At 40.9% G+C, this 23,685-nt stretch overlaps 1 protein-coding gene across 1 annotated transcript; it reads right to left on the reverse strand.

The window, feature by feature from the left end:
- Positions 1-1,601: 1,601 nt before the first annotated feature.
- On the reverse strand, positions 1,602-22,937 carry OPRM1 (opioid receptor mu 1). Its single transcript, XM_069235060.1, is given in 2 exon segments — positions 1,602-7,978; positions 22,589-22,937. Coding segments are annotated over 2 exon segments (960 nt in total). The 5' UTR covers positions 22,932-22,937; the 3' UTR covers positions 1,602-7,361.
- Positions 22,938-23,685: the final 748 nt, after the last annotated feature.

Consider the following 23,685-nt stretch of genomic DNA (forward strand, 5'->3'; position numbering starts at 1 on the left):
TGTTTACTACTTTTTGGTATTCATAAATGTACTTTTTTAGTAACATACTTTTGTAGTTAGTCACTACCTCCATTAGTTTCTATTTGAGGGTGTTGTAGTAGTAGCCATGTGTAATGCTGGACATACTGCAATGTGTACGTTTACTACAAAATTGCACGTCACTACAAAAGTATATTTTGTGAATATCAAATAGTAGCAAACTTACTCAGAAATGTAAGTTGTTTTGTGACTCTGGCTCTCTACTTACAGAATCCAAGCTTTTCTTACTCATGTACATTTTCTTTTGAAAACAAAATACTTATTTTCAGTTTTGCGGGTGCTATGGAGAGTTGCTTTCAGTTACTCACTGAAAAGTTCTCAATGTCAGAGAACTGGTGATCAGGTGTTTTGATAGGTGGCTTAAGATGACATATACTGGACAGCACGAAAGACGTAAAACAAATTGCAGAAACATCCCCAAGATAACGTAAATATACAAAACTGTAGAAATGTAGCCACAAGCAGTACTCTTGTCATAGACTGTACATTGCAGAAAGAAATGTACAAATAATGTAATAAACGTGTAGTCAGAAATGGTTCATCAATAAATGAGGTAATATTTTCTGATACGTAGGAGGAGCAGATTTTAGTCAAAATGGTACAATCATTGTTTCAATTGTGTTTTATGCAAAGTATCCAATCACTCTCAGGGGGCTTCTGTGTGATAGATCACTGGAAAGTATGGAACACCAATGTAACCAAATGGATATAACTGAAATAAACAGAATCAATGCATTTTTTGTAAAAAAATAATATTTGAGGGAAAAGATTGGGTTACTTTATCTTAAAACATATCTAAATCATCTGAGGAAATATTTCATAAGCTTTCATAAACTGACTGCCATTATCATAACTTAGAGGCAAATTGCAATGGTTAAGACGGGCATAGGCAATCATGCTTTTGAATCAGCACTAAAATATATTCAGTAAAATGGATTATAAGCTAAGAAATTGATAGCGAAATGCCATTAGGCTAAAGAGATTTACAAGGGAAGATTTACACTTAGGTGTAGACTTCTCCAGCTCCTCAGTGAGGGGACAGAGACTCTTACTACCCAAGTTATGTCGGTAAAATTACAACTAATAACTTTCCAGCTATTTATGGAGAGCTCTGCCACAGATGCAGAGATCTATGAGCAGAGAAATGTAGGCACCAATTATTAAAGCTTATTATTTTATAAAAGGATATAGTAAGATTACTTTAATGTAAAATATACATGTAAAAGTTTATAAAATAGTTAAGATAACGTATAACAAATAAAATAAAGTTACAATACATCACATCCTCAAATGAAATTTGTATTCAAATGCTTTACAAATATTTAAATATATCCAGTTAATTTATAAATATGAAGTTTTAAACAATTATTTAATAAGATGAGCCAAACACACTAATATTTTGAGCATATAATTTTACATTAAAAAATGACTAAAATGAATGTTCTTAAAATGTATTAGAATTAAAAACACACACACATACATATATATATATATATATATATATATATATATATATATATATATATATATATATATATATACACATATATATCCTGTGCAATGAATTTGTTACCAAAGTGTTGTTTTAATTTTTTTACACAGGCGCTGAGATAGGATTATCTGGCTACTTAAATTAAGAACAGTCTTTTGTTATTTCCTGATTGTTTATGTTTCTTAATACGTTGAGTACTTTGGTGATAACTATGCATATGTATGTTACGAAGCATTGTATCATTGATATTGAAACAATCATTTGCCCATTTGGGCATGATTCAACATTTATGTATTTGACTGTAGGATCACTTTGCATATGTGATGTGCAATTGATTTTTTTTTTAATTTTGCACATCGCTGGTTACATAATCACTTGCTTTGAAGAATGCAATTTGTTTACAGAGGTGCAATACAACCATCTGATCTTATTTGAAATTCCTGCTTGGTCGGAATGAGGTGTAAGTCATTGTTTAGTAGTATGCATTGATGTAATTATGTTTATTCTATTTCATTTTATAGAAGTTAGAGACTTTATTTTGTGTTGCTGGAATAATTACATATTTGATGCTATGATCATCTTCGCATAGGTGGATTGCAATTGTAGGTTTTTTAAATTATGCACATCACTGGGTATAGAATTACTTAGTAGTATGTACAATGTATATGGGCATAATACAACCACCTAAACAGGTTTGAAATGCCCACTTGAGCGAAATGAGACATATGTCAGTTTTTTGTTGTTTGCATTGATAAACTTATGTTTATTCTTTCTCATGTTGCAGAAGTTGGAGACTGTGTTTTATTCTGCTTTAATAATTATATTTGCATTTTAACTTTCTAAGATGGTGCTCGTACTTTTCAGAGTATGCATACATCTTCAAAACTATTGGTGTATTTGTCAACTATTGGCCCACTAGGGTGATATATGTAATGATACAACTGCTCAACATGTATGTAAATTATGATATAATATTTGTTTAATATTGCACTAGCAAGAAACCATGTTTTGTATACGCATAATATGTAAGCTGAAACATTTCAAGATGGCGCAATATTGAAGTATATATCTCTCAGTCCTTTGTCAGTGTTTGGTTATGGGGAACACATTTAAAGTCAATTTTCACAGTGTGAAACTATGTCATGAACAAAGCATTTTTGTTTGCTGAAACACATTGAAAGGCATATTTATAAGCCCCTTACACCACATTAGCACCGCCATATCATTTTTTTGATGCTAGGGAAGGCGCTAAGGTGGCTTTTCTGATGGGCCATATTTACAAAGTAGTGCAATGCTTGCATTGCACCACTTTGTGACATCTTGCGCCATATTATGCCTGCGCCAGGCATAATGTATGCATGGGGGTAGGAGTGTTCTGGCACAGGGAGGCCTGAAAAAATGGAGCAATAAAATTTACAACATTTCACTGTGCCATTTTTTTTCCTTCATTTTTAACTCCTACTCAGAGCAGGCATTAGAATGACGCACCCATTATATTCAATGGCTCTCCCTGTTCTTTGCTGCACTAGCATCAACATTTTTGACTCTACTGTAGCAAAGTGCCAAAAAAGTGTCATAAATGTTGACGCTATTGAGCTAATCACTGCCAGGGTGCACCGTATTGTCAATATGGCACAACCATGGTGTTGTTAGGTGCCGATTGGGGGGCGCGTCTATGATGCGCCACCTTTTTGTAAATATACCCATGAGTGTTTTTTGCTATTTAAAACAATTTTTTCTGCAATTATCCATTTACTGGAGTGTGCATGAATTCAGTGCTGAATTCAGCTGGACTTTTTGTGTATTTGATACATGTTGACAGCAGAGGTTCTCCACCTTCATGAGGAGGTAGGAGTATGTGAGTGTAAAAGAAAATGAAAGGAGTACTGTTTTGCAGCACGATTTGCTGTGACCAATCAGCCCTAAAAGTTATTTTATAGTGATTGCAATGAAGTGACCAGTGCGCTGAATTAGTGCAGAATTCTGTACCTCAGGAGAAGAACTGCTCTGGGCTGGTGCAGTTTACATAATCTAGCCCTTGAACTATAACTCTGCACTTTAGAATTTTGAAATAAAACCCTTCTGGTGTGTGCTGTATTTCATCTTGAATGTTGTGTATCACCCAGTGAAAGTTACAGAGTACACTGCCATGAAGGTTAAAATAGGAGATGGATCCCTAGATTCTTTTTTGGCAACCCTGGCACTGCCGTTTTATTACCTCATCTAGGAAGTATAAAAGCAGTGGCAGGAACAGCAAGTAAACAGGGATATTAAAATATTATCCACCTTCTTTTCTTTTAATTGCTTGGCATTTATTGGCACTATGTTAGTTTATAAACAGCAAACAGAAAGCTAATGGGAAAAAGTTGGACAAGGGGTCAACCCTGCTGTGCCATGGGCAGTCTAAGGGTGTGTTACCTCAGCAATTTGGTGAGTTGATATCTGTGACATTTTAGGAAGTAAATACTTTAACATACTAAGAAAATGAATGACTAATTCACCAGATAATCATCTTGCCTTAGGTGTATGATTGATTGTTGTTCAAAGATGCATCGCTAACAGTGCTTAATTTGTGCAGGTGCTCGCTGCTGGTGGACACCACCACTCACTTTTATGGACAGGGGATTATTTTGCATCATTATGTTGTGACTCTGAGCAAGATAGAGAAAGCAAAAGGTGAATGAAAGAGGAAAAGAAAGGAAAGAAAACATTGACAAAAGGAGACTTCAGAGCTGATAAAGAACCTACATAGTTGACGTAAACTGACAGGAAATATAGGGTTGTGAAAGAAAGAATCATGAGGTGGAATCAAAACTATGCAGCCTTGGTTATCAGTAACCCTAGCATATGGCAGCACAGGTGGAGGGCTCTTAAAAAAAAAACATAAGTCCCGCACTTAATCCCTAGGGGTTGAGAGAGCCGATGCTCCTGGAGTTGACATTAGGGGGCAAGAAAACCAACTCCTCCTCTTTTTTGTTGGCAACATATTATGGCTTCAGTAAACAAATCACAAGCACTAAAGGCACTGGTTCAGAATATTTCAAGAAATGTTTCCTTCCACCGCTGCATGAGCACCTTGGAAACTGTACAAAACTGTTCTTACTGTTCCGACTTCAAATATGGATAATGTTTATTTCATTACGTTACATTACTCCAAGTGGCATTGTATGGGAGGGATTTCATAAAATGCCTCAGTACTGCTAACTTGCATCCAATTGAAGGGCTAGCGTACAAAGCCTGTAGTTCCAAAGCCTGTTGATTACAAAATTACCAATCATTTTTCCATGTACCAACCGCAGCCGGCTAGGCAGATGCTCCTATTCCTATTTAGCAACTAATGACTGGAACACTCATCCCTATTTCAATCAGAAGTTCACCCTGTCCTCTGTTGTTCTACAAAATCCTTAAAACTTTAATTTTCCAGACTACCTAATGAGTGAGGCTCCATAGTAACTAATCCTTTAGTGTCAAACGCCCTTTGGGGTATATTTCTCCCTTTACAGATTCCTATCTCAACACAGCATATAACAACAGAGTGTGTCAGAATATACTATAGATACTCTGTGATTTAGAAAAGGCTGCCTCATTTGCAGAGAACCTTTTGTGATATATTACTAATTGCAAACAAGAAGGGTGTGAAAGGACCATCCCGTGACTCAATTTGATATCAAAGTTATCAGTTGTTTGTGACAGCAATTGTAGTCACAAGTCATTGAGCAAATACCAAAATAAAATATTGGGTGCTGCCTAATTCGGAAAGCGGAAGTTCTCCCATGGAGACAGCTTCACCTTAAGAATGGGGACTTGTGGCCTAAAATGGGCAGACAGTGGTCAAGGGAAACCGCAGCCTGCTCCCTCTCAATGTCATTCCCTTACTGCTGACATTTAAGTTTAAAAGCAAACTCAAAACTTATCCTTTTGGGGAAAGGAACTGATTTAAAAACGTATGTTGCAATACAAAGAATGCAAACGCAGCAATAAAGTCTGCTGTCCTCACAGCCCTCCTTCCTCATATCTGCAGTCGTTTGTAAGCGATTGTAAAAGATCTGCTGACTCATTCAAATGAACCAGGTAGGTTTTTTTTTGACCCCTTGTGAATGAGCATTTTGGGATACGATCTACTAGCACGTCAGTCATTTCTTAAAATGAAGGCCTGGCCACAAATTAGCCATGCCTAAAAGCACTGACGAAATTGCATCACTACGTGCTAAATTTTGACGCTAATACGCCACTACGACCATTTACAAATGTTGACTTTTGTTGGTGCAAAACCAGGGCTTAATTTGTACCAGTGATTACAAGTGTGGGGACTCATTTTTTGAAAACGAACTTACTTTTCACCCTCATACCTTGACCAGAACAAGAAAAGGGAGAAAGGAAAAGGGAGATTAAGGATGAAAGAAGTGAGAAAGAACCTACAAAATGGAATGAGACAGACAGCAAGCGTAAAGCAGTGAACAAAAGAGGCATGAGTAAGTCAAGTCTAGGCAGCCTTAGTATCCGGCAGAACTGGCATAGCAGTGTCCTCGTAAAAAAAACTTTAGGCCCATGCACTTTTTTTATTCAAACTAACCATTGTACAAAATAGTACGTATTAGTGCAAAAATAAATGGAGATTAACAGAGCATGTTTATAATATGCAATGCTGTGTTAACTATCATAGCAGTGCAAATTAGCACAATTTGGGCCGTTTATATAATTCGGACGTGTTTCATGTGAGATCATATTCATTTGCTGTTACTGCCATTTTGTTACTGAAATGAGTCACGGGCTCAGAACAGGCTTGTGTACAGTAATCACTTCAGCGGCCTCCAGTAAACAAAACACTCTGCTTTGAAATGGAAGCCAGAAATGCACTTTGGCATGGATTATGCAGAACACCTCCCTCAGAGACGTGAGTGCATTTTGTTGAGGCTTGAAGTATTGTAATACAAATGCCCAGATTGTCTGACATTACATTCTGTACCACCGAGAAAACAAATGGGCAATTTGTAGACCAAAATGTTAATTGGCTTTTGAAGTCGAAACGCATTATGTAGGTTTCAATACCACACTTGCATCCTTAAAAGCAATGAGAAAGACAGATTAAATTGTCAAATTAGATGCGCCGTAATGACTTGATATCTCCTGTATTCAAGCGAAAATTATCGAGCTAAGGAGAGAACCCTTACACTGTACAAATTATACGCTATTATGCACGGTGGCAACACTATTGCAAGAAACATGGCTTATACAATGTACATCTTCAAAATCACGATAGAAGCTCGAAATTTAGCATTCGCCTGAAAACACAGCTGTTGGCGCAAAATCATTAATTTGTCAGATTTAAATATCGAGCATTCTTTAGCTGAGGTCCCTTCCCCTGCATTCTTGGTATGTCCCTTTTCCATTTATCTGTGTACATATAGTCGCTTGAAAATGGCGTCATTTTTAAGGCTGCGCAGCAGGTTCGAGGCTAAACCTACATTTTCCTAAATATATTAAACACATCCGTTTTTTATTATTTCCTGCTACTGATTTTGTGGACCTCGGTTCCAGATCATCACCAACAGCCTCCATTTTCAAATTAATCTTTAACGTTCCCTCCTGTCCATTGTCCTTGCACTATCACTGAACTTTCATCAGTTTAATATTGTTACTATCATGATGTGCTGACATCTTTGCAGGATTCCGGCACCAAGCATGGTCCTGATACACCAAGTGTTGGCTGCTGCTGCTGTGTGTGTGCTCTTTAAGGCAAATAAAGATCGTTGCCCTCCACACCAGCTACTTAATTCTTTATTGGGTTATGCCAAACCTTTACCAGGGTTTCCACAATGTTGGATTTCCTTTAAAGGCCTGTGGTTATCTGCGTAAGTTCTGAATTCATGTCATCCCCAGCGCGAGCTTCTGCCTCCAGAGAAGACATCTCCACGGCTAGTCATACTTGGTGATTAGTCCTATCGACGGTGTTGGCAGTTGAGTGGTGATCACGAGTGTTGTGACGCACTCGGATCGAATTTTGTTGCTCAGCAGTTGAAGAAGTGGGAATGCAGAATTCTCTAAAACATAACTTGAAATTTTTATCCAGGAAAGCGTACAGCACTGGATTAAGGCAACTGTTTGTGTAGCCAAGTGCAATGCAAATATGCCACGTAATAGTTTCAAACCGAGAGGGTGGCACATTGATCAGGGCTTTAATGATGACATAAATGTGTATCGGGGTCCAGCAGACAATGAAAACGGCCACCACCACTAGGACCATTTTAGTGATGCGTCTAAGGTTCCTGTCCTTCTCTTTGGATCCAGAAAGCATGCGGACACTTTTGAGGCGCAGGATCATCATGCCGTAGCATACGGTGATGATGAGGACTGGCATTATGAACGCAAAGATGAAAACGCAGATCTTCAGTAGGTTGTCCCAGTACCAGGATGGGTGAGGAAACACCAGAGTGCAATCTGTAGATCCTGAAACAAAATTTAAAGAGGAGAATCAGGTTTCGAGTTTACATTCGCTTTAACTATGGGTGAGTTCTGTTCTTCACACTCTTTTTTTATTGTAAATTGAAAAAGTGTATAACAAGATCCATGGAAATATTAGTATCAACATAAAGGAAGAGTAGGTTAGTAGTTATAACTAGAATCAACACTTCTAAAAGAAAATATGAACAGATCGAAATAAATGTATCCAGAAATACAGGAGACTTCCATGGGGATGATAGTGGTGGTGGAATTTTGAAAACAGACAGCTGCTGTAAAATAATTAAGCAATATTCAGTGGTAAGACTTGCACTCAAAGCAGAGCAGCACGTTCACTCGCAAACTTGTAATTGCTAATTTGAATTGTAGTGACTGTGATTTCCTTTCAGAATTGAAACAAGTTAATTAGATTCTTGGTGCACCATGATACCCAGGCACTCTCCAATCATGTAATGAGCAACCTAGAATGGGTGAGCAGAATGCATAAAAAGTAGCAAAGTAGTGATTTTCCAGTTACAGTAAATGGCTTGAAAGATGATTAACTTTTCCACTTTAGTTTAGAAGGATGACAGCTTCTGACAGTGGTTTGGGAAGCAATGTCTTTAACTTGAGCCTCAAAAAGAGAATTTATGCCAACATGCATAGTTCCTACCACAGGGGCACTGGCATAATGCCATTCTTCTTGGCAGTAGAAGAAAATAAAATACATTCTATCTTTGAAGAATTGAAATGGATCTATAAAATGATTACAATTATTTACTGTTCTGATACTCAAATAGTAAAACTCTTGGCAGCTGTTGTAATAATCGTACATTCTTTTTACTCTGCCTCCCACCAACAAATTTGCAAGATTAATACGTGAAAATGTTGTACCTATGAAGTGCAAAAATATATGGTATCATACCGGTCAGGGAAAATATTAGGCGCAAGGTGGCTAAAATGTTAGACTTAACATTGCTTCAGAGTTCACACTGAAACTAAGAGCTGAGGTTTGATTTGAATTAAAGAGAGACCTTAGTATTGTCACTATGACATACTTTTGTAATTACGCCTGATGCGAATCAAGTACCTGTGCCAGTGGGAGCATGTAAATTGAGGAGAGCATAACTGTGATGAGGGAGGACCTATATGAGAAAACTCAGAACAACTAGAGAGGGATTGATACCAAAGGCCTAATTTGTGCTTCCTGGTTTCATTTATGAAGGAAAGAAGAAATCCAATGTAAGAGCAATACATGAACCCCGTTTAGTTCCTTAATTCTCTTCAGCAGAATGAGTGGCTAACCATATAGGACGCTTCTGAAAGATCAGGGAATATCACATATGCTTCTTGGTCTTTGTCAATTATCATAAGCAGATCTTCTTTGATGCTAGTCAGACCAGATTCTGAAGGAGTCTGAAACCTGACTGAAAGCCATGTAGTATGTCACTTTGCTAAACAACATCTTTCACTTTTATCTTTATTTCAGTTTCCAGGAGTTAGTCAAATGCTGGTTGGCTATTGGTGATTAATTAGACAGAATCTGAGGAACTCCTCATCATACCACTTTCATGCTGTTGTTTTTAATCTTGGTCTGAACCCTGTGTTGATTATTAAATAGTGATTTCCGACGGGGCCCAGAATCAATTTTAATCCTCTCCTGTCTTGAGTCTGCCTGTAGGTATTAATTTCCTATATTCCACCACGGCAGTAACCATAGAAGATCTCCGGCAAAGAGCCCCCTCACGGGGAGCCCGTCAGACATTGCAGTGCCGGTCTGACGAGGAGCACCCCGATGATGAAGCATGACATCCGAATGGATGTGTGAGGGCTCTTGCTCCTAAACAATCAGGTTTCCCTCTCTTTTCTAGGAACAGTGTACTCTTTATTGCTTATTGTCTACCCAGGGAGACTGTGCACTGGACCTTTAACTCTCCCTGTCCCTCCCTTCGATGATGATACAGGAAATATTCTTCAACACTCAAGCAGTTGACATTTTTAGGTCTGGTGTTACCCAAGACCATTTGATTTTACTAATATTATATGTATAGTATACTGACTTAAAGGGGCTTTTAGCCACCTCACTTTATCCATTGGTCTGTTGTTGCGCAAGTCACATTTTGCTTCTGCCTACTACAGCATACCACATGGGTCAGTGAGTGAGCCTAATTCACCCTCTGGTTAACATCACTTTGAGCAACTGCATTTTGTTATCTCAAAATGAGCACATCCAAACACAAAGTAGTTCTCTTCAGTGCCAGTATTTTTGCTTTTACTTTCTAATTACTATAGTGTTACCTATTTTTTTAGAGCGTAAGCTGAACACAGGGCCTTGCTTTCAGATGTGACCCCAGGCCATAATTGATGTTTTATCAGTTCCTATCAGTTCCTGTCTCCTGCCAATGCTGTTTCAAAATTCCTTTTGAAGTGGCCTTAGTTTATCTGGTTAGTTGTGTTTCACAGCATAAAGGTTTGCGTCCACTTGAAACTGCTCTGTATTAAGCTATCCTCTTTTTGTTATGCATGTAGTACTCAAAGCAAAATCTTCAATATAATATGTGTGAATTCATAAGTGGACAATTCTTAAGAACATATTTATTTTGGCCGCAGTTTAACCAATGATTCCTTAATAAATGTTGCCCAGAAAGAAAAAGAGTCTTTATCATACTTGTTTTCCAGCACTTGTAACACTTCTTTTTCTTTCTTACTTTCTTTCTTTCTTCCTTTCTTTCTCTCTTTCTTTCCTTCTTTCTTTCTTTCTTTCTTTCTTTCTTTCTTTCTTTCTTTCTTTCTTTCGTTCTTTCTTTCCATGGGCGTTTCACTGTCATGAGCATGGGTAGGACCCCTCTCTGGCCACCCGCACTGACTTTCCATCAGCGGGGTCCCCATCATTGAAAGGCTGGTGGAAAGCTGAGTTGTAATCAGCATGGGGGTGAGATCAGCGCCGCCATGGCTGAGTACAACTCAGGCCTCCCTCAGCCTGTCGGGAATGATGTTCCAGCTGGGGATGGCAGTCCCCTGGTGGTTCCACCTACCAGGGCTATAATGTGGCGGTCAGACTGCCTGGAGTGCGGCGGTCTGACTGTCTCCACGAGTGTGGCTGTCCTCAGACCGCCACACTCATAATGTGGTCCATAGTTACTTATAGGGGTTTTCAGCCACACTTCATCCAATTGTCTGTGGTTGTGTCATTCACATTTGCCTCCAGCTCACTGAAGTAAGTATCAAAGGGCAATGCATCAGCACACTTCAGCTACAGACTGAATTTATTATGAGTCATGGCAGCCTGCTCTTTCACAATTGTTAGACCTGTCAGCTCTTGGCATGGTTACCCCTATCTTTTTGGCTTCTGACATCCTGTTGTGATCCTGTGCTGAACTTCAATTTTACTGGCTTTAGGACTCTGGACACTTTACAACTGCTGACCAGTGCTAAAGTGCAAGTGTTCTCTGTCTAAATTTGGTTGGTGATTGTTTTCTCCATGATTGGTATATTTGATTTACTAGTAAGTCCATAGTAAAGTGCACTAGAGGTGCTTGGGCCTGTAAATCAAATGTTACTAGTAGGCCTGCAGCACTGATTGTGCCACCCACATGAGTAGCCCTGTAAACGTGTCTCAGACCTGCCATTGCAGTGTCTGTGTGTGCAGCCTTGCACTGCCAATTCAACCTGGCAAGAGCACCCACTTGCCAGGCCCAAGCCTTCCCTTTTACTACATGTAAGTCACCCCTAAGGTAGGCCCAAGGTAGCCCCATGGGCAGGGTGCAGTATATTTAAAAGGTAGGACACGTACTGATGTGTTTAACATGTCCTGATACTGAAATACTGAAATACTGCTTAATTTGTTTTTCACTATTGTAAGGCCTATCTCTCCCATAGGGTAACATGGGGACTGCCTGGAAATATCTGTTAAGTGCAGCTTCCCACTGGGAACAAATAGAGTTATGGAGTTTGGGGTCTCTGAACTCGCAATTTTAAAATACATCTTTTGGCAACATTGGTTTTTAGATTATAAGTTTGAAAATGCCACTTTTAGAAAGTGGGCATTCTCTGGCTTGACTATTCTGTGCCTCTGCCTGGCTGTGGAATGCACTTCTGGGTCAGACTGACAGTTTAGCTGTTTGTGAATTCACTCTAGACAGTCACACAAAGGGATCTTTTTGGAAAGTGGATCATTGGTAAGGGCAGGTAAGCACCTACACTTAGCAATAGGCCACTAACCCTACTAGATCCAGTTAGGTCTCAATAAATTCATCCCAGCTCAATCCTTGGTAGCTTGGCAACAAGCAGGTAGGCTTAACTTAGGAGACAGGTGTGTAAAGCATATAAAAATCACTAAACAGTTAATAAGTGAAACACATAACGCATTAAAAATCCCACACCAAAGTATATATATAGATTATATTTTTATCTTTAAAATGACACTAAAATGACAAAACAACAATATAGGAAACCAGAGATATGAAATTTTAAAGAATAAATGTTTTCTAGCGCATAGAAACTAAAAGCACCAATCTAGACATCTGGTCTCTGTCGACCGGGGCAAAGTCAAAATTTGAGGGCAATGGCAAAGGAGCCCTGCTCGGTTACAGTGAGCGGGAGGCCTCAGTCAAAGTTTTACTTTCGGACTTAGTGCCATATTTCGAGTTTGGCGGATGGGAATGCCCATCTGCCAAACTCCTGACAGGGTGGCCACCGCCTACGTGGCAACCTCCCCGCGGGTATCATGAAGAGTTTCCCTCTAGGTCAACAGGCGGAAACCTGAGTTTCCACCCGTTGGCCTAGCAGGAAACAGGCTACAGCATTTTCTCCGGCTCATAATCGTGCCGGCGGCAATGCTGTAACCTGCAGTGTGCACCAGGACCCTCGCAATGTTCACTGTAATTGCGATGGTGCTGGCCAGTGTATGGACACCGTGCCACATGTATGAGCAGTGCAGGACCCCCCGGAACCCCCTGCACAAGTTCTCCGCCAGCCTTTTCATGGCTGTGGTACTGCCCTGAAAAGGCTGGTTGAAAACAAGGTCATAATTCCCTGGGCAGAGCTACTTCCAACACTGCCCTGATGGATTAGGACTGCCACCAACCTCCAGACCGCAGGGATCTCTGATCCTGGTGGAGCTGGCAGTTTCCTGGCAGCCCAACAGCCAGGGATGTAATGTGGACTTAGAAACTTTTTTTGAGCTTTTTCTCTCCAATGTCGGACGACCCTCGAAAGCATGCCGATTTCCAGTTGACGTCATCGGATTGCCTTTCCATGAGCCCCCGGTGGATTGCTGGAAGTCTAGGACTCTGGAGATTTTCAGCTGCTTGACTCATGGCGTTGGGTCGGTACACTTCTGGAGCTTTAATCTAAAAGTGCTCCAATCTTCTCCAAACTTCTGGATCTTCTTCCAGGAGGTCTTTGAAGGTCCTTTAGGAGGCCACAACTCACCCCAAGGTTCCAGAAGCTCTGAGTTGCTACTTGAGTGTTAGGATTCCAACTTCCAGAATTCACCGGGTCCAAATCCAAAAATGACCACTAGCCACTGGTCAGCTGGTCAGTTTCTTCAGGGCTTGATGTCAGGGACTCTGGCCAGCTATTTTCTACCTGTAGCAAACATGGAGTCCCTCCTTGAAGCAGTGGAAGACAGGTAAAGTCCCTTTAGTGGTGAAACCCAATTGTACAGCTGGTGCAGTCCTCTAGAGTGCAGTGTCCAGGTGCAGGTCAGAGGTCCAGAAGGGCAGTCCTTCTTCTTTTTGTCTTGTTCCTTGTAGGGATCTGAAGTGGGGGTGCAGCTCTGCCAATGTTTTCCTTGCTCCTGGGGTGGAAAGGAGCGGGGCTCTTGATCAATTACATGCAAGCCACCCCCTTCTTGAGTGATCACTTCCTGGGAAGTGTGGCAAACATCGATCCCAGGGAGCAACATTCTCCCAAAATGCAAGATGGCAAAAATTAAATCTCAAAAGTTAGGTCTGGCTGAGCCCATCCACTGGTGTGGCTACGTTTCCTTTAACACACCCCTTTACAGCCCTCTCTTAATGTAACTAAGGGGCACTTGGCTGTCTGATTTTGCAGGAATTTGGGGAGGTCCACTTGCTGGCCCAAATGTCACTCTCTCCTTTGAAGTACGGTTTGGCTGCTCTCCACCAATCCTGTTTCACCACCTGCTGAGGCAGTTTTCCTCTGCAGGCACTTCTTTTGTGTTCAGCCCAGGCCACTTCACACCTCATCAAGGCAGCCTGACCAGGCTGCCAGAGGCTGGCTAATCAGAGAGGGGCACTACAGAGCTGAAACTGGCAACTTTCAGGTAGAGTTCTAAAACTCTTTTCCTGAGTTAGTTATATTAATTTCAACAATGGCAGGTTGTTGAATTTATTATAACAGTAGGTTTGAAAGCAAACTTGAAATAGTTAGCTCCTTTTGAGACTTTATTAATTAAAAATAAAATCTCCCCATGTTAGCCTATAGATCCCATTACTACGGGGGAAAAGGAATTTAGCTAGTTTTCCCTCACCAGGGCACCACAGCAGTGCACCTATCAGTGTACTACCTATGATGGGGTCCCTATACCTACATGCCCTGCCATATACTAGGGACTTGGAGGTAGGTTGACACAGCCAATTATAATTAGCCTAGTGTGCATATTCATTTTAATCAGAGCACAGGCCCTGAGACTGTTTAGCATTACGTAGGGCACCATCAGAGTCAGAAATAAAACAGCATAAGTAGAAAAATGGAGACAAAAAGTTAGGGGTCTTCTGCAATAAGCCAAGTTTTCCCACAGAGCTGAGGTGTGTCCTTCATATCCTGATGGGTCTTCCTGGGCTATAGTGGTGAGAGGAGCTGACACCTGCACCCGAATAGAACTGTGCCTGTCCTCACACAATACAGTCTACAACCCCCTAGAGTGTGTCTAGGGCTAGGACAGGGAGAGGCAGGGTCTTGTGCACTACAAAGACTTTCCTTTGAAGTTTGCCTACTTCAAGGGCAGAAATGAGTATAAGTATTGAATTGATGACCCCACAACTTCAGAACACTTCTGGATCAAGAGGAGTCTCTGCCAGGGAGAGGAGCTGGATGCTTGAGGAGGAGCAGCCACTTTGCCTGTTGCTTTGCTGTGCTGGCCTGCTGCTTCTGCCCTGGGAATGAAAGGACTGGACTTTGCTTTCTACGTCCTGCTTGTGAAGTTTCTCCAAGGGCTTGGACTGAGCTTGCCTCCTGTTGTGAAGTCTCAGGGACATGAAACACTTCATCTGCCAGTGCCTTGGATCTTATGCTAAGAGTCCTGACTTTCCAAGTGGTGCCAAATCCAGTCCCTGGGCCCTTGGCAACCTGCTGGTAACCTGCAGTGGAAAATAAATGCTCTGTTGTGTGCGCATCAGAAAAATTGATGCACTCCCATCCCACGGCTGAATATTTGACACAGCGCCTGCCTCAAAGTTTGAGAGTCAACACAGCATCTGTTCTCAATGCAGACCCTCGTACAGTGTGGAGGAATTTTCCACTCATCGTCCCTAGGCATCAAATTTTTAACATCACCACACGGACTAGAAGGTGCGTGTCCAGAAATCAATGCATCATTCTCCAGCGGGGAAAGTAACGACGCATTGCCTGGCCAGTGGGGAAAGAATCACCACATGGTTTCCCTTACGAGTAAGGAATCAGTGCATTGCTTGCTTTTCTGATGCATCACCTCCCCTGCGGCTTTATTTCTGATGCTGACTAGGTACTTTGTGCTGAAAAAATGCAACCATTGACTTTGATGGATTAAGACTCTTTTAACTTTAACCTCTTCGCTGCCAGGCTTTTACCCCTCCTGTGCCGAGCCTTTTTTGGCTATTTGGGGCAGGTTGCGTTTAGGCCCTCATAACTTTTTGTCCACATAAGCTACCCACGCCAAATTTGCGTCCTTTTTAAAAAAAAAAGAAAATGGGAAAAATGGCTGCAGACGAATGCGTGTGTTTTTTTCCTTGAAAAATGCATCAACAAAGGGTTTGCGGTGCTAAAATCACCATCTTCCCAGCTTTCAGGAACAGGCAGACTTGAATCAGAAAACCAAATTTTTCAACAGAATTGTGGTATTTTACTGGGACATACCCCATTTTTACTTTTGTTTGTGCTTTCAGCCTCCTTCCCGTTAGAGACAGAAATGGGTGTTGTGAAACCAATGCTGGATCCCAGAAACCTAAACATTTAGGAAAAGTAGACAAAATTCTGAATTCAGCAAGGGGCAATTTGTGTAGATCCTACAAGTGTTTCCTACAGAAAATAACAGCTGAAATAAATAAATATTGAAATTGAGGTGAAAAAACAGCCATTTTTCTCCACGTTTTACTGTGTAACTTTTTCCTGTGATGTCAGATTTTTTAAAGCAATATTCCGTTATGTCTGCTGAACTCTTCTGGTTGCGGGGATATATAAGGCTTGTAGGTTCATCAAGAACCCTAGGTACCAAGAGCCAATAAATGAGCTGCACCTTGCAATGGGTTTTCATTCTATACCGGGTATAAAGCAATTCATTTGCTGAAATATAAAAAGTGAAAAATAGGTATCAAGAACACCTTTGTATTACCAAACTGGGCACAAGATGAGGTGTTGAGAAGCAGTGGTTATTTGCACATCTCTGAATTCCGGGGTGCCCATACTAGCATGTGAATTAAAGGGCATTTCTCAAATAAATGTCTTTTTTACACACTGTCTTACATTTGGAAGGAAAAAATTTACAGTAAGAACAGGGGCAATAACACTGGTTTTGCTATTCTGTGTTCCCCCAAGTCTCCTGATAAAAATGGTACCTCACTTGCGGGTGTAGGCCTAATGCTCATGACAGGAAACACAACATGGACACCTCACATTTTTACATTGAAATATGACATGTTTTTTGCAAAGTGCCTGGCTGTAGATTTTGGCCTCTAGCTCAGCTGGCACCTAGGGAAACCTACCAAACATGTGCATTTTTGAAAACTAGACACCTAGGGGAATCCAAGATGGGGTGACTTGTGGGGCTCTCACCAGGTTCTGTTACCCAGAATCCTTTGCAAACCTCATAATCTGGCCCAAAAAACACCTTTTCCTCTCATTTCGGTGACAGTTCTGGAATCTGGGAGGAGCCACAAATTTCCACCCAGCGTTCCCCCAAGTCTCCCGATAAAAATGGTACCTCACTTGTATGGTTTAGGCCTAGTGCTCGCCAAAGAAAATGCCCCAAAATACTATCTGGACACATCAAAATGATCCAATACAAAACTTCCTGTTTTTGGTCCCGGGCTCAGCAGTCATCTAGGGAAACCTACCAAACCCAGACATTTCTGAAAACTAGACATTTGAGGGAGTCCAGGGAGGTGTGACTTGCATGGATCCCCCAATGTTTTCTTAACCAGAATCCTCAGCAAACCTCAAATTTAGCTAAATAAATCAAAATGTTCCCACATTTCTGTGTGGGATCACCGCACCGGGACAAATATCCTACCACCCAACATTCCCCTCAGTCTCCCGGTAAAAATGATACCTCACTTGTATAGGTGCCTGTGACAGGGAAGAGACAAAAACATGTTGAATATGAGGAGGAACCAAAGCGGGTCTAAAAGGGCAGTTTGAAAAGAAACATTTTTAGGCTGACAAGTGCAGCAGAATTTTTATCGGTATAGATGAGACAATGTTGGGTGGTAGGAATTTTGTGGATTCCTGCAGATTCCGGAAGGTTCCATCACAAAAATGTGGGAAAAATGTGTGATTTCCAGCAAAGTTGGAGGTTTGCAGGGTATTATGGGTAAGAAAATGGTGCGGGTGAATGTGAAGCACTCCACCCTGGAATCAACCAGATGTTTAGTTTTCAGATGTCTCTAGGTTTGGTGGATTTTTTTACATGGCAGCGTCCCAAAGTCAAAAAAGTGCAGCCCTCCCCATTCCAAGTAGGACGATTTTGAGAGTTACCAAGCTCTCATGACCCAAATGTAAAACCAAAACCCAAAATAATCAAATGTCCTTTTGCTTGCCGTGGGAGGCAGATATGGCCAACAGTAATGATCCCTCATTGGGAGAGACCCTTGCCCAAGGGGCTGCCCCCCAAACAAAACACACACATACACACACACACCAATCCCTGGTGTCTAGTTGTTTCTGCCCCCCTTGGGGGCAGATTGGCCTATCAAAAATTGGCCGATCTGCCCCCAAGGGGGGCAGAAATGTCCTAAATACAATTTTCCACCAGGGGAGTGACCCTTGCCTAAGGGGTCGCTCCCCATACATAAAAACATAAAGTAAATAAAAATATATATATATGTATCCCTGGTGTCTAGAGGTTTCTGCCCCCCCGGGGGCAGATTGGCCTAATTATATTAGGCCTATCTGCCTCCAGGAAGGGTAGAAAAGGCCTACAAATATTTTTCCACCCGCACCCATGGGGAGCCACCTTTGCCCAAGGGGCCTCTCCTCCTATACGTTAGTACAAAAAAAAATTCCCTGGCGCCTAGTGGCTTCTGCCCCCCTATGGGCAGATCGGCCTAATATAATTAGGCCGATCTGCTCCCAGGAGGGGGCAGAAATGGCCTAAAAATAATTTGGCCCCCCGGGGAGCGACCATTTCCTAAGAGGTCGCTCTCCACATATAAAAAATAAAACAAAATAAACAAAAAAAATATATCCCTGGTGTCTAGGGGTTTTCTCCCCCCAGGGGGGCATAAATGTCCTCAAAATAATTTGCCCCCCCTGGGAAGTGGCCCTTGCCCAAGGGTCCACTGCCCTTATGCTTAAGTGTAATAAAAAAAAAAAAATCCCTGGTGTCTAGTGAGTTCTGCCCCCCCGGAAATGGCCTAAAATTATTTGGCCTCCTGGGGAGCAGCCCTTGCCCAAGGGGCCGCTCTCTCATTCAACAACATCCGAGCGGAACAGAAATGCTGAGCATTATATTCCGCATCGTGCTGGAAGCATGCTTCCAGCGCAATGGGAGGTGACACTCAATCGCGTGCTGACGTCATCAGACGTCACTGAGGGGGGTCTGAGGTGGTCGGGGTGGAAGGGGAAGCGATTCCCCTTCCAGCCCTGCCATCGGGTGGTGGGGGGAAGCCCACGGAGGGAGCGTTCTGAGCTCCGGTGCCGGGACGTAATGGTTACGCACCTGGCACAGGAGCACTGTGCCGGCAGACGTAACCATTACTTCTACAGCACAGAACGCGTTAAAAAGTGATATCTTTTCTAGTGTATGTTGTTTTGGTTTCGTTTGATTTAGATAAAGATTAGCTATTTTTCCAAACTGGTGCGGAGTCCTTTTGTGGTGTTTTCACCGTGATTCTGTGTGTGTACGTACAAATACTTTACACATTGCCTCAGAGAGAGGCCTGACTGCTTCTGCCAAGCTACCAATGAGGGGAGCAGGGGTTATCTTAGTTGTGTGACTCCCTTACTCTGATTAGATTGAGGGTCCATACTTGAGAAGGGTGTAATTGACTGCCAACCAGAGACCCCATTTCTACCAACAATGAACACATCCACACACAAAGTAGTTCCCTTAAGTGTCAGAGAGTACTATAGAAATGTATGTGTTTTTTTATATTAAATAAACATTTTTGCCTTTAATCAATGTTGTATTTAAAATTGAAGAACCCCCTGCAGCTTCCTTAATAATAAAGCTTTGTAACAAATAGGACAAAACAAAAAACGAATTGCCAAAAGGTTGGTTTTGCCAGTGCTTTATTGAGGATGTTGACAAGCGCGTTTTACCGTTTGGAGACTCCCTCCTTCATTTGAATAGCAATTCTTTTTATCGCGAATTACTGCCTTTTAGATTCCTCTCCTCTGACTCCTCGGCCTCGTGGATTTACAAAGAGGCACACCATTTGTGTTCCAGGTACTTGCCCTTTCTCTTCTTTGTTCCTACTTGTTACGCTTTCACTCATAACGTGCTCAATTAGTACAATGACCCACAGGGGCATAATGTGTAGGTAAATAACCTTCAGATGCACAGTTAGTGATAAAAAAAGTCTGATGTTTAAGTCAGAAATTAGTTTGAGCCTGCTGTGTGTTACTGAATGTGCACTCCTCCGTCAAATTATGCTCCAAGTAGGACTTTCACTAAGAAAACAAGCATAATTAATGCATGCGTTCTGCAGTGTAAGTCGGTTACAAAATGCTTTTCGTTCTTGGCTTACATTTTACACATCACTGCAAGTTCAAAGTACTAGTCTACCGCTGCTTTAGTTCAACCCGTTGTACTAACGCCTGAGTACAATGATTTATAAAAGGAGAGCACAGTACTATATATAAGGTGTTCATGTTCATATCTGAAGTTGTCTTTTTCATCTACAGAGTTTAAATATTGCATCACAGAAAATACTGGTATTTGTTTTCATAATAAAAAAAAACAAAGTAAACAAAATAAACCTTCAGTATCATTTTTTATTCAAACGTGAACCTTGCCAAATGAATGTACTTGGACTGTAATATGTTATTACTCAAGAGATGCATGCACTCAGTTCCAATGTTAAATATATACTATATTGTCGGAGACAGTCCCATGACGTAATAACCTTGCATCATGCACTATAATGTTACCTACATGTCACCATCCCAAAGAAAGAAAGGATTAGTTGACACGGAGATTTAAATATTCCACCACACACTAGAAGCTATTTCTCCAATGATATGTTACCAGTTCAGAATGTGTTGAAATTCCATCATTTTTTTTAAACTCAATTGTAAGTTATTTTGCAGGAGGGAGAGATGAACCCTGCACCTGCCCGCCACCCGTCTATCTCGCCCATAGGCTAATTATTTATTTCTGTGCACCTGTGAGATCTGTGAGTGCGTGTCTCTGTGCTTTGTCCGTTACTGCATGTACTGTGTATATGTACGTATGCTTTCTGTCTACCTCTATGTGCCTCTGTGGATATGGGCGGCTGTGGTGTCTTTTTACACATTGTAACTGTAAGACTGGTAATCTGGCGGCAAGTGTTCCTTTATGTCTTTTGGTATTTTTACATACGTGTTTCCTTACATATTGCTCTATTTTGAGTGAGTACTCAAACTGTTGTATGACTGTTGGTTGCTCAACATAGATATCTTTATGGCAACGGATCTGTTTGTATGTGTGCATGACAATATGTTTTTCTCCTGTGCTCATGGATATATGCATGTTCATTGGTTTCTGTGCATGGGGGGCAGCATATTTGTTGCTTTGTGTGCGTTGATGTCTGAAGGCCTGTTTTTCTGTTTATGTGTTCAGGGTTATATGCTTCCCTGTTGTTCTGTGCGTCTTGGTGCAGTTTGCAATCCTGTGTGCATCGGTGTGTATATGTGTTGCTTTGAGTGCACAGGTGTACCAAATGTCTGTCCATCCATTTGTACATTCATCCTTCTGTCTGCCTTTTAAATGATACGTGTGTGTTTGTTGTCTGCAATTATATATCTATCTGTATTTGTTTATGTGTGCTGGGACTTGTACATATGGGCTGTTGATTTTGTTGATCAGGATGTTTTAATGATGTATTTTTGCTTGTTGCTGAACATAAATCTAAGTATTGCTGTTGGTCCTTGTGAATGGGTGTCTCAGTATCCTTTGATTTTCTGCCCATGGGTGTCTATCTACCTTGTATTTGTACATCGAGGACTTCAGGTCTTATTGTCTGTAGGTGTCTGTAGGTCATATGTGACTATGTGTGTCTGTGTTTGGTCATGGCTGTCTGTAGATGAGTTGATTTAACCGCATATGTGAATTAATGTGTGATCATTGTGTGAATGTGTGTATGCCTGTAGTATTTTTCTTTGTGCTTGCACTAGAACAAAGCTAAACATGTTGGATGTGTCATCTGCTTCCACTTGAGGAGGATATCTGCTCAGTAGCTTTACAGCGCTGTGTTATTTCATTTTTTTCCTACCCCTCTAAAGGAGATCATGATCTACAATGATCTTTGTATCAAATGTAGATATTATTTCAGACTCCTTATCGTTTATACTCCCGATAATGTACTTGCCATTTGGGGCCAACTCATTATCTGTGAGCTTCCTGGGAGGGCAACCTAAAAGCATCCTTTCGTAGATTATTCTATGGGTTCCTTTCATTATAAATGTAGTGGTAAAGTTTCGTGTTCCTTAAAAAATATCTGAAGAAAAAAAATATGATTGTTTATGTTCGGATGTGCAAACTGTCGTCCTAGAGTTTTTTTTAAATAAATCCATGGGTCCGATTGAACTGGCACCTTCCTCACAGTGTGATGGAAGCGTTAAAAATGATTATGGGTGATTGTTTTTGTTCCTCCAGCTGTAGTTATATCAATAAAGTTTAATTCAGGGACTTCCTTCTACAGCACAATTTTAGATTGTCAGCTAAAGGCAGAGAAAAATACAATAACAGAAGCACACAAATACAAACCCAAAGAACTACATTTAAGTCTATTGAACTCTCCAGATTTTGGACTAGTAACTGTTCACATTCGTTTAAATAAGATTTGATTCATATATTTATTGTATTTTTTTATTAGTCCCCTACTACCATTCTATTTTGCTTTTCCCAAAATTACATTTAACCTTGTTCCTAACTCTTGCTCAAGTATCACCCCTAAACATAACAAAAAAAAAACGTCTATTCTAAATCATTTAGCACGATATTTTGAACATATAAATTAGAGAAGCCTGCCACCTCACCTTTTTCATGCTTGGTTGTTGCCAAGAACATGACAGGTAAGCCGATTGCCGAAGAAAGAATCCAGTTGCAGACGTTGACGATTTTGGCGTTGCGCGGTGTGCGGAAGTCAAGAGCCTTGACTGGGTGGCACACAGCTATGTAGCGGTCCACGCTCATTGTGGTCAGAGTGAAGATGCTTGTGAACATGTTGTAGTAGTCTATGGAGATCACAATTTTGCAAATGATTTTGCCAAAGGGCCATGTCCCCATCAAGTAATTGACACTTTGGAAAGGCAGTGTACTTGTTGCCAAAGCATCGGCGAGGGCGAGGTTGAAAATGTAGATGTTAGTAGCCGTCTTCATTTTTGTGTACCTGTAAATGGAAAGAAATTTAATGGTAACTTTACTTGCAAACTACGTATGAAAGGCAAGTTGACACTTTTGTGTAGTAAATGAGAGGGATGGGACAGGCAAGGAGATATCAAGGAAGAACATTGAATATTCAGAGTAACATATATCCATCTGTTTTTGAGTTTAATCATAAGAATGGAAACTACTTATGAGTGTCTAGAGTAAAAAATACAGCCGGATTTGTTTGTGCCTATAATCAACTGTGTGTACAGGACGAAAATATACACCGAATACCAGATAAGTCGAACAGCATCTATATGACAGTTCTAGAAAAGAAAAGACAGCAAATTATAAATAAGTAATGACAAACCTTAAATACGTCTTGTTACCACCACCGACGTTTTCATTGTGGATTATATTTATTCTCAGTGTTGTGTTTATATATCTATACAAGTATCATCTACATTTAGGGACATATCTAAGAAAAGTGGTGCTGCACACAGTACAGCACCACTTTTCTTGCGCCTTTTAACGCCCCTCTAACACCACCATGTGTGCGCCCTATTTAAAATATGGCACACCATGATGCTGGGCAAGGGGCAATAGTGTAATTTTTTATGATATTGATGTACTCTGCAGGAGTAGTGGCAACATTTTGGTACTACTCATGCACAGTACATTGATGCCCATTGTATTTAATAGCATCCCCACTTTTAACGCCTGCTCTGAGCAGGCATTAAAAGCGCCCAAAAAAATGACGCAAGGA

The sequence above is a fragment of the Pleurodeles waltl genome, chromosome 5, assembly GCF_031143425.1.
Source record: "Pleurodeles waltl isolate 20211129_DDA chromosome 5, aPleWal1.hap1.20221129, whole genome shotgun sequence".
NCBI lineage: Eukaryota > Metazoa > Chordata > Amphibia > Caudata > Salamandridae > Pleurodeles > Pleurodeles waltl.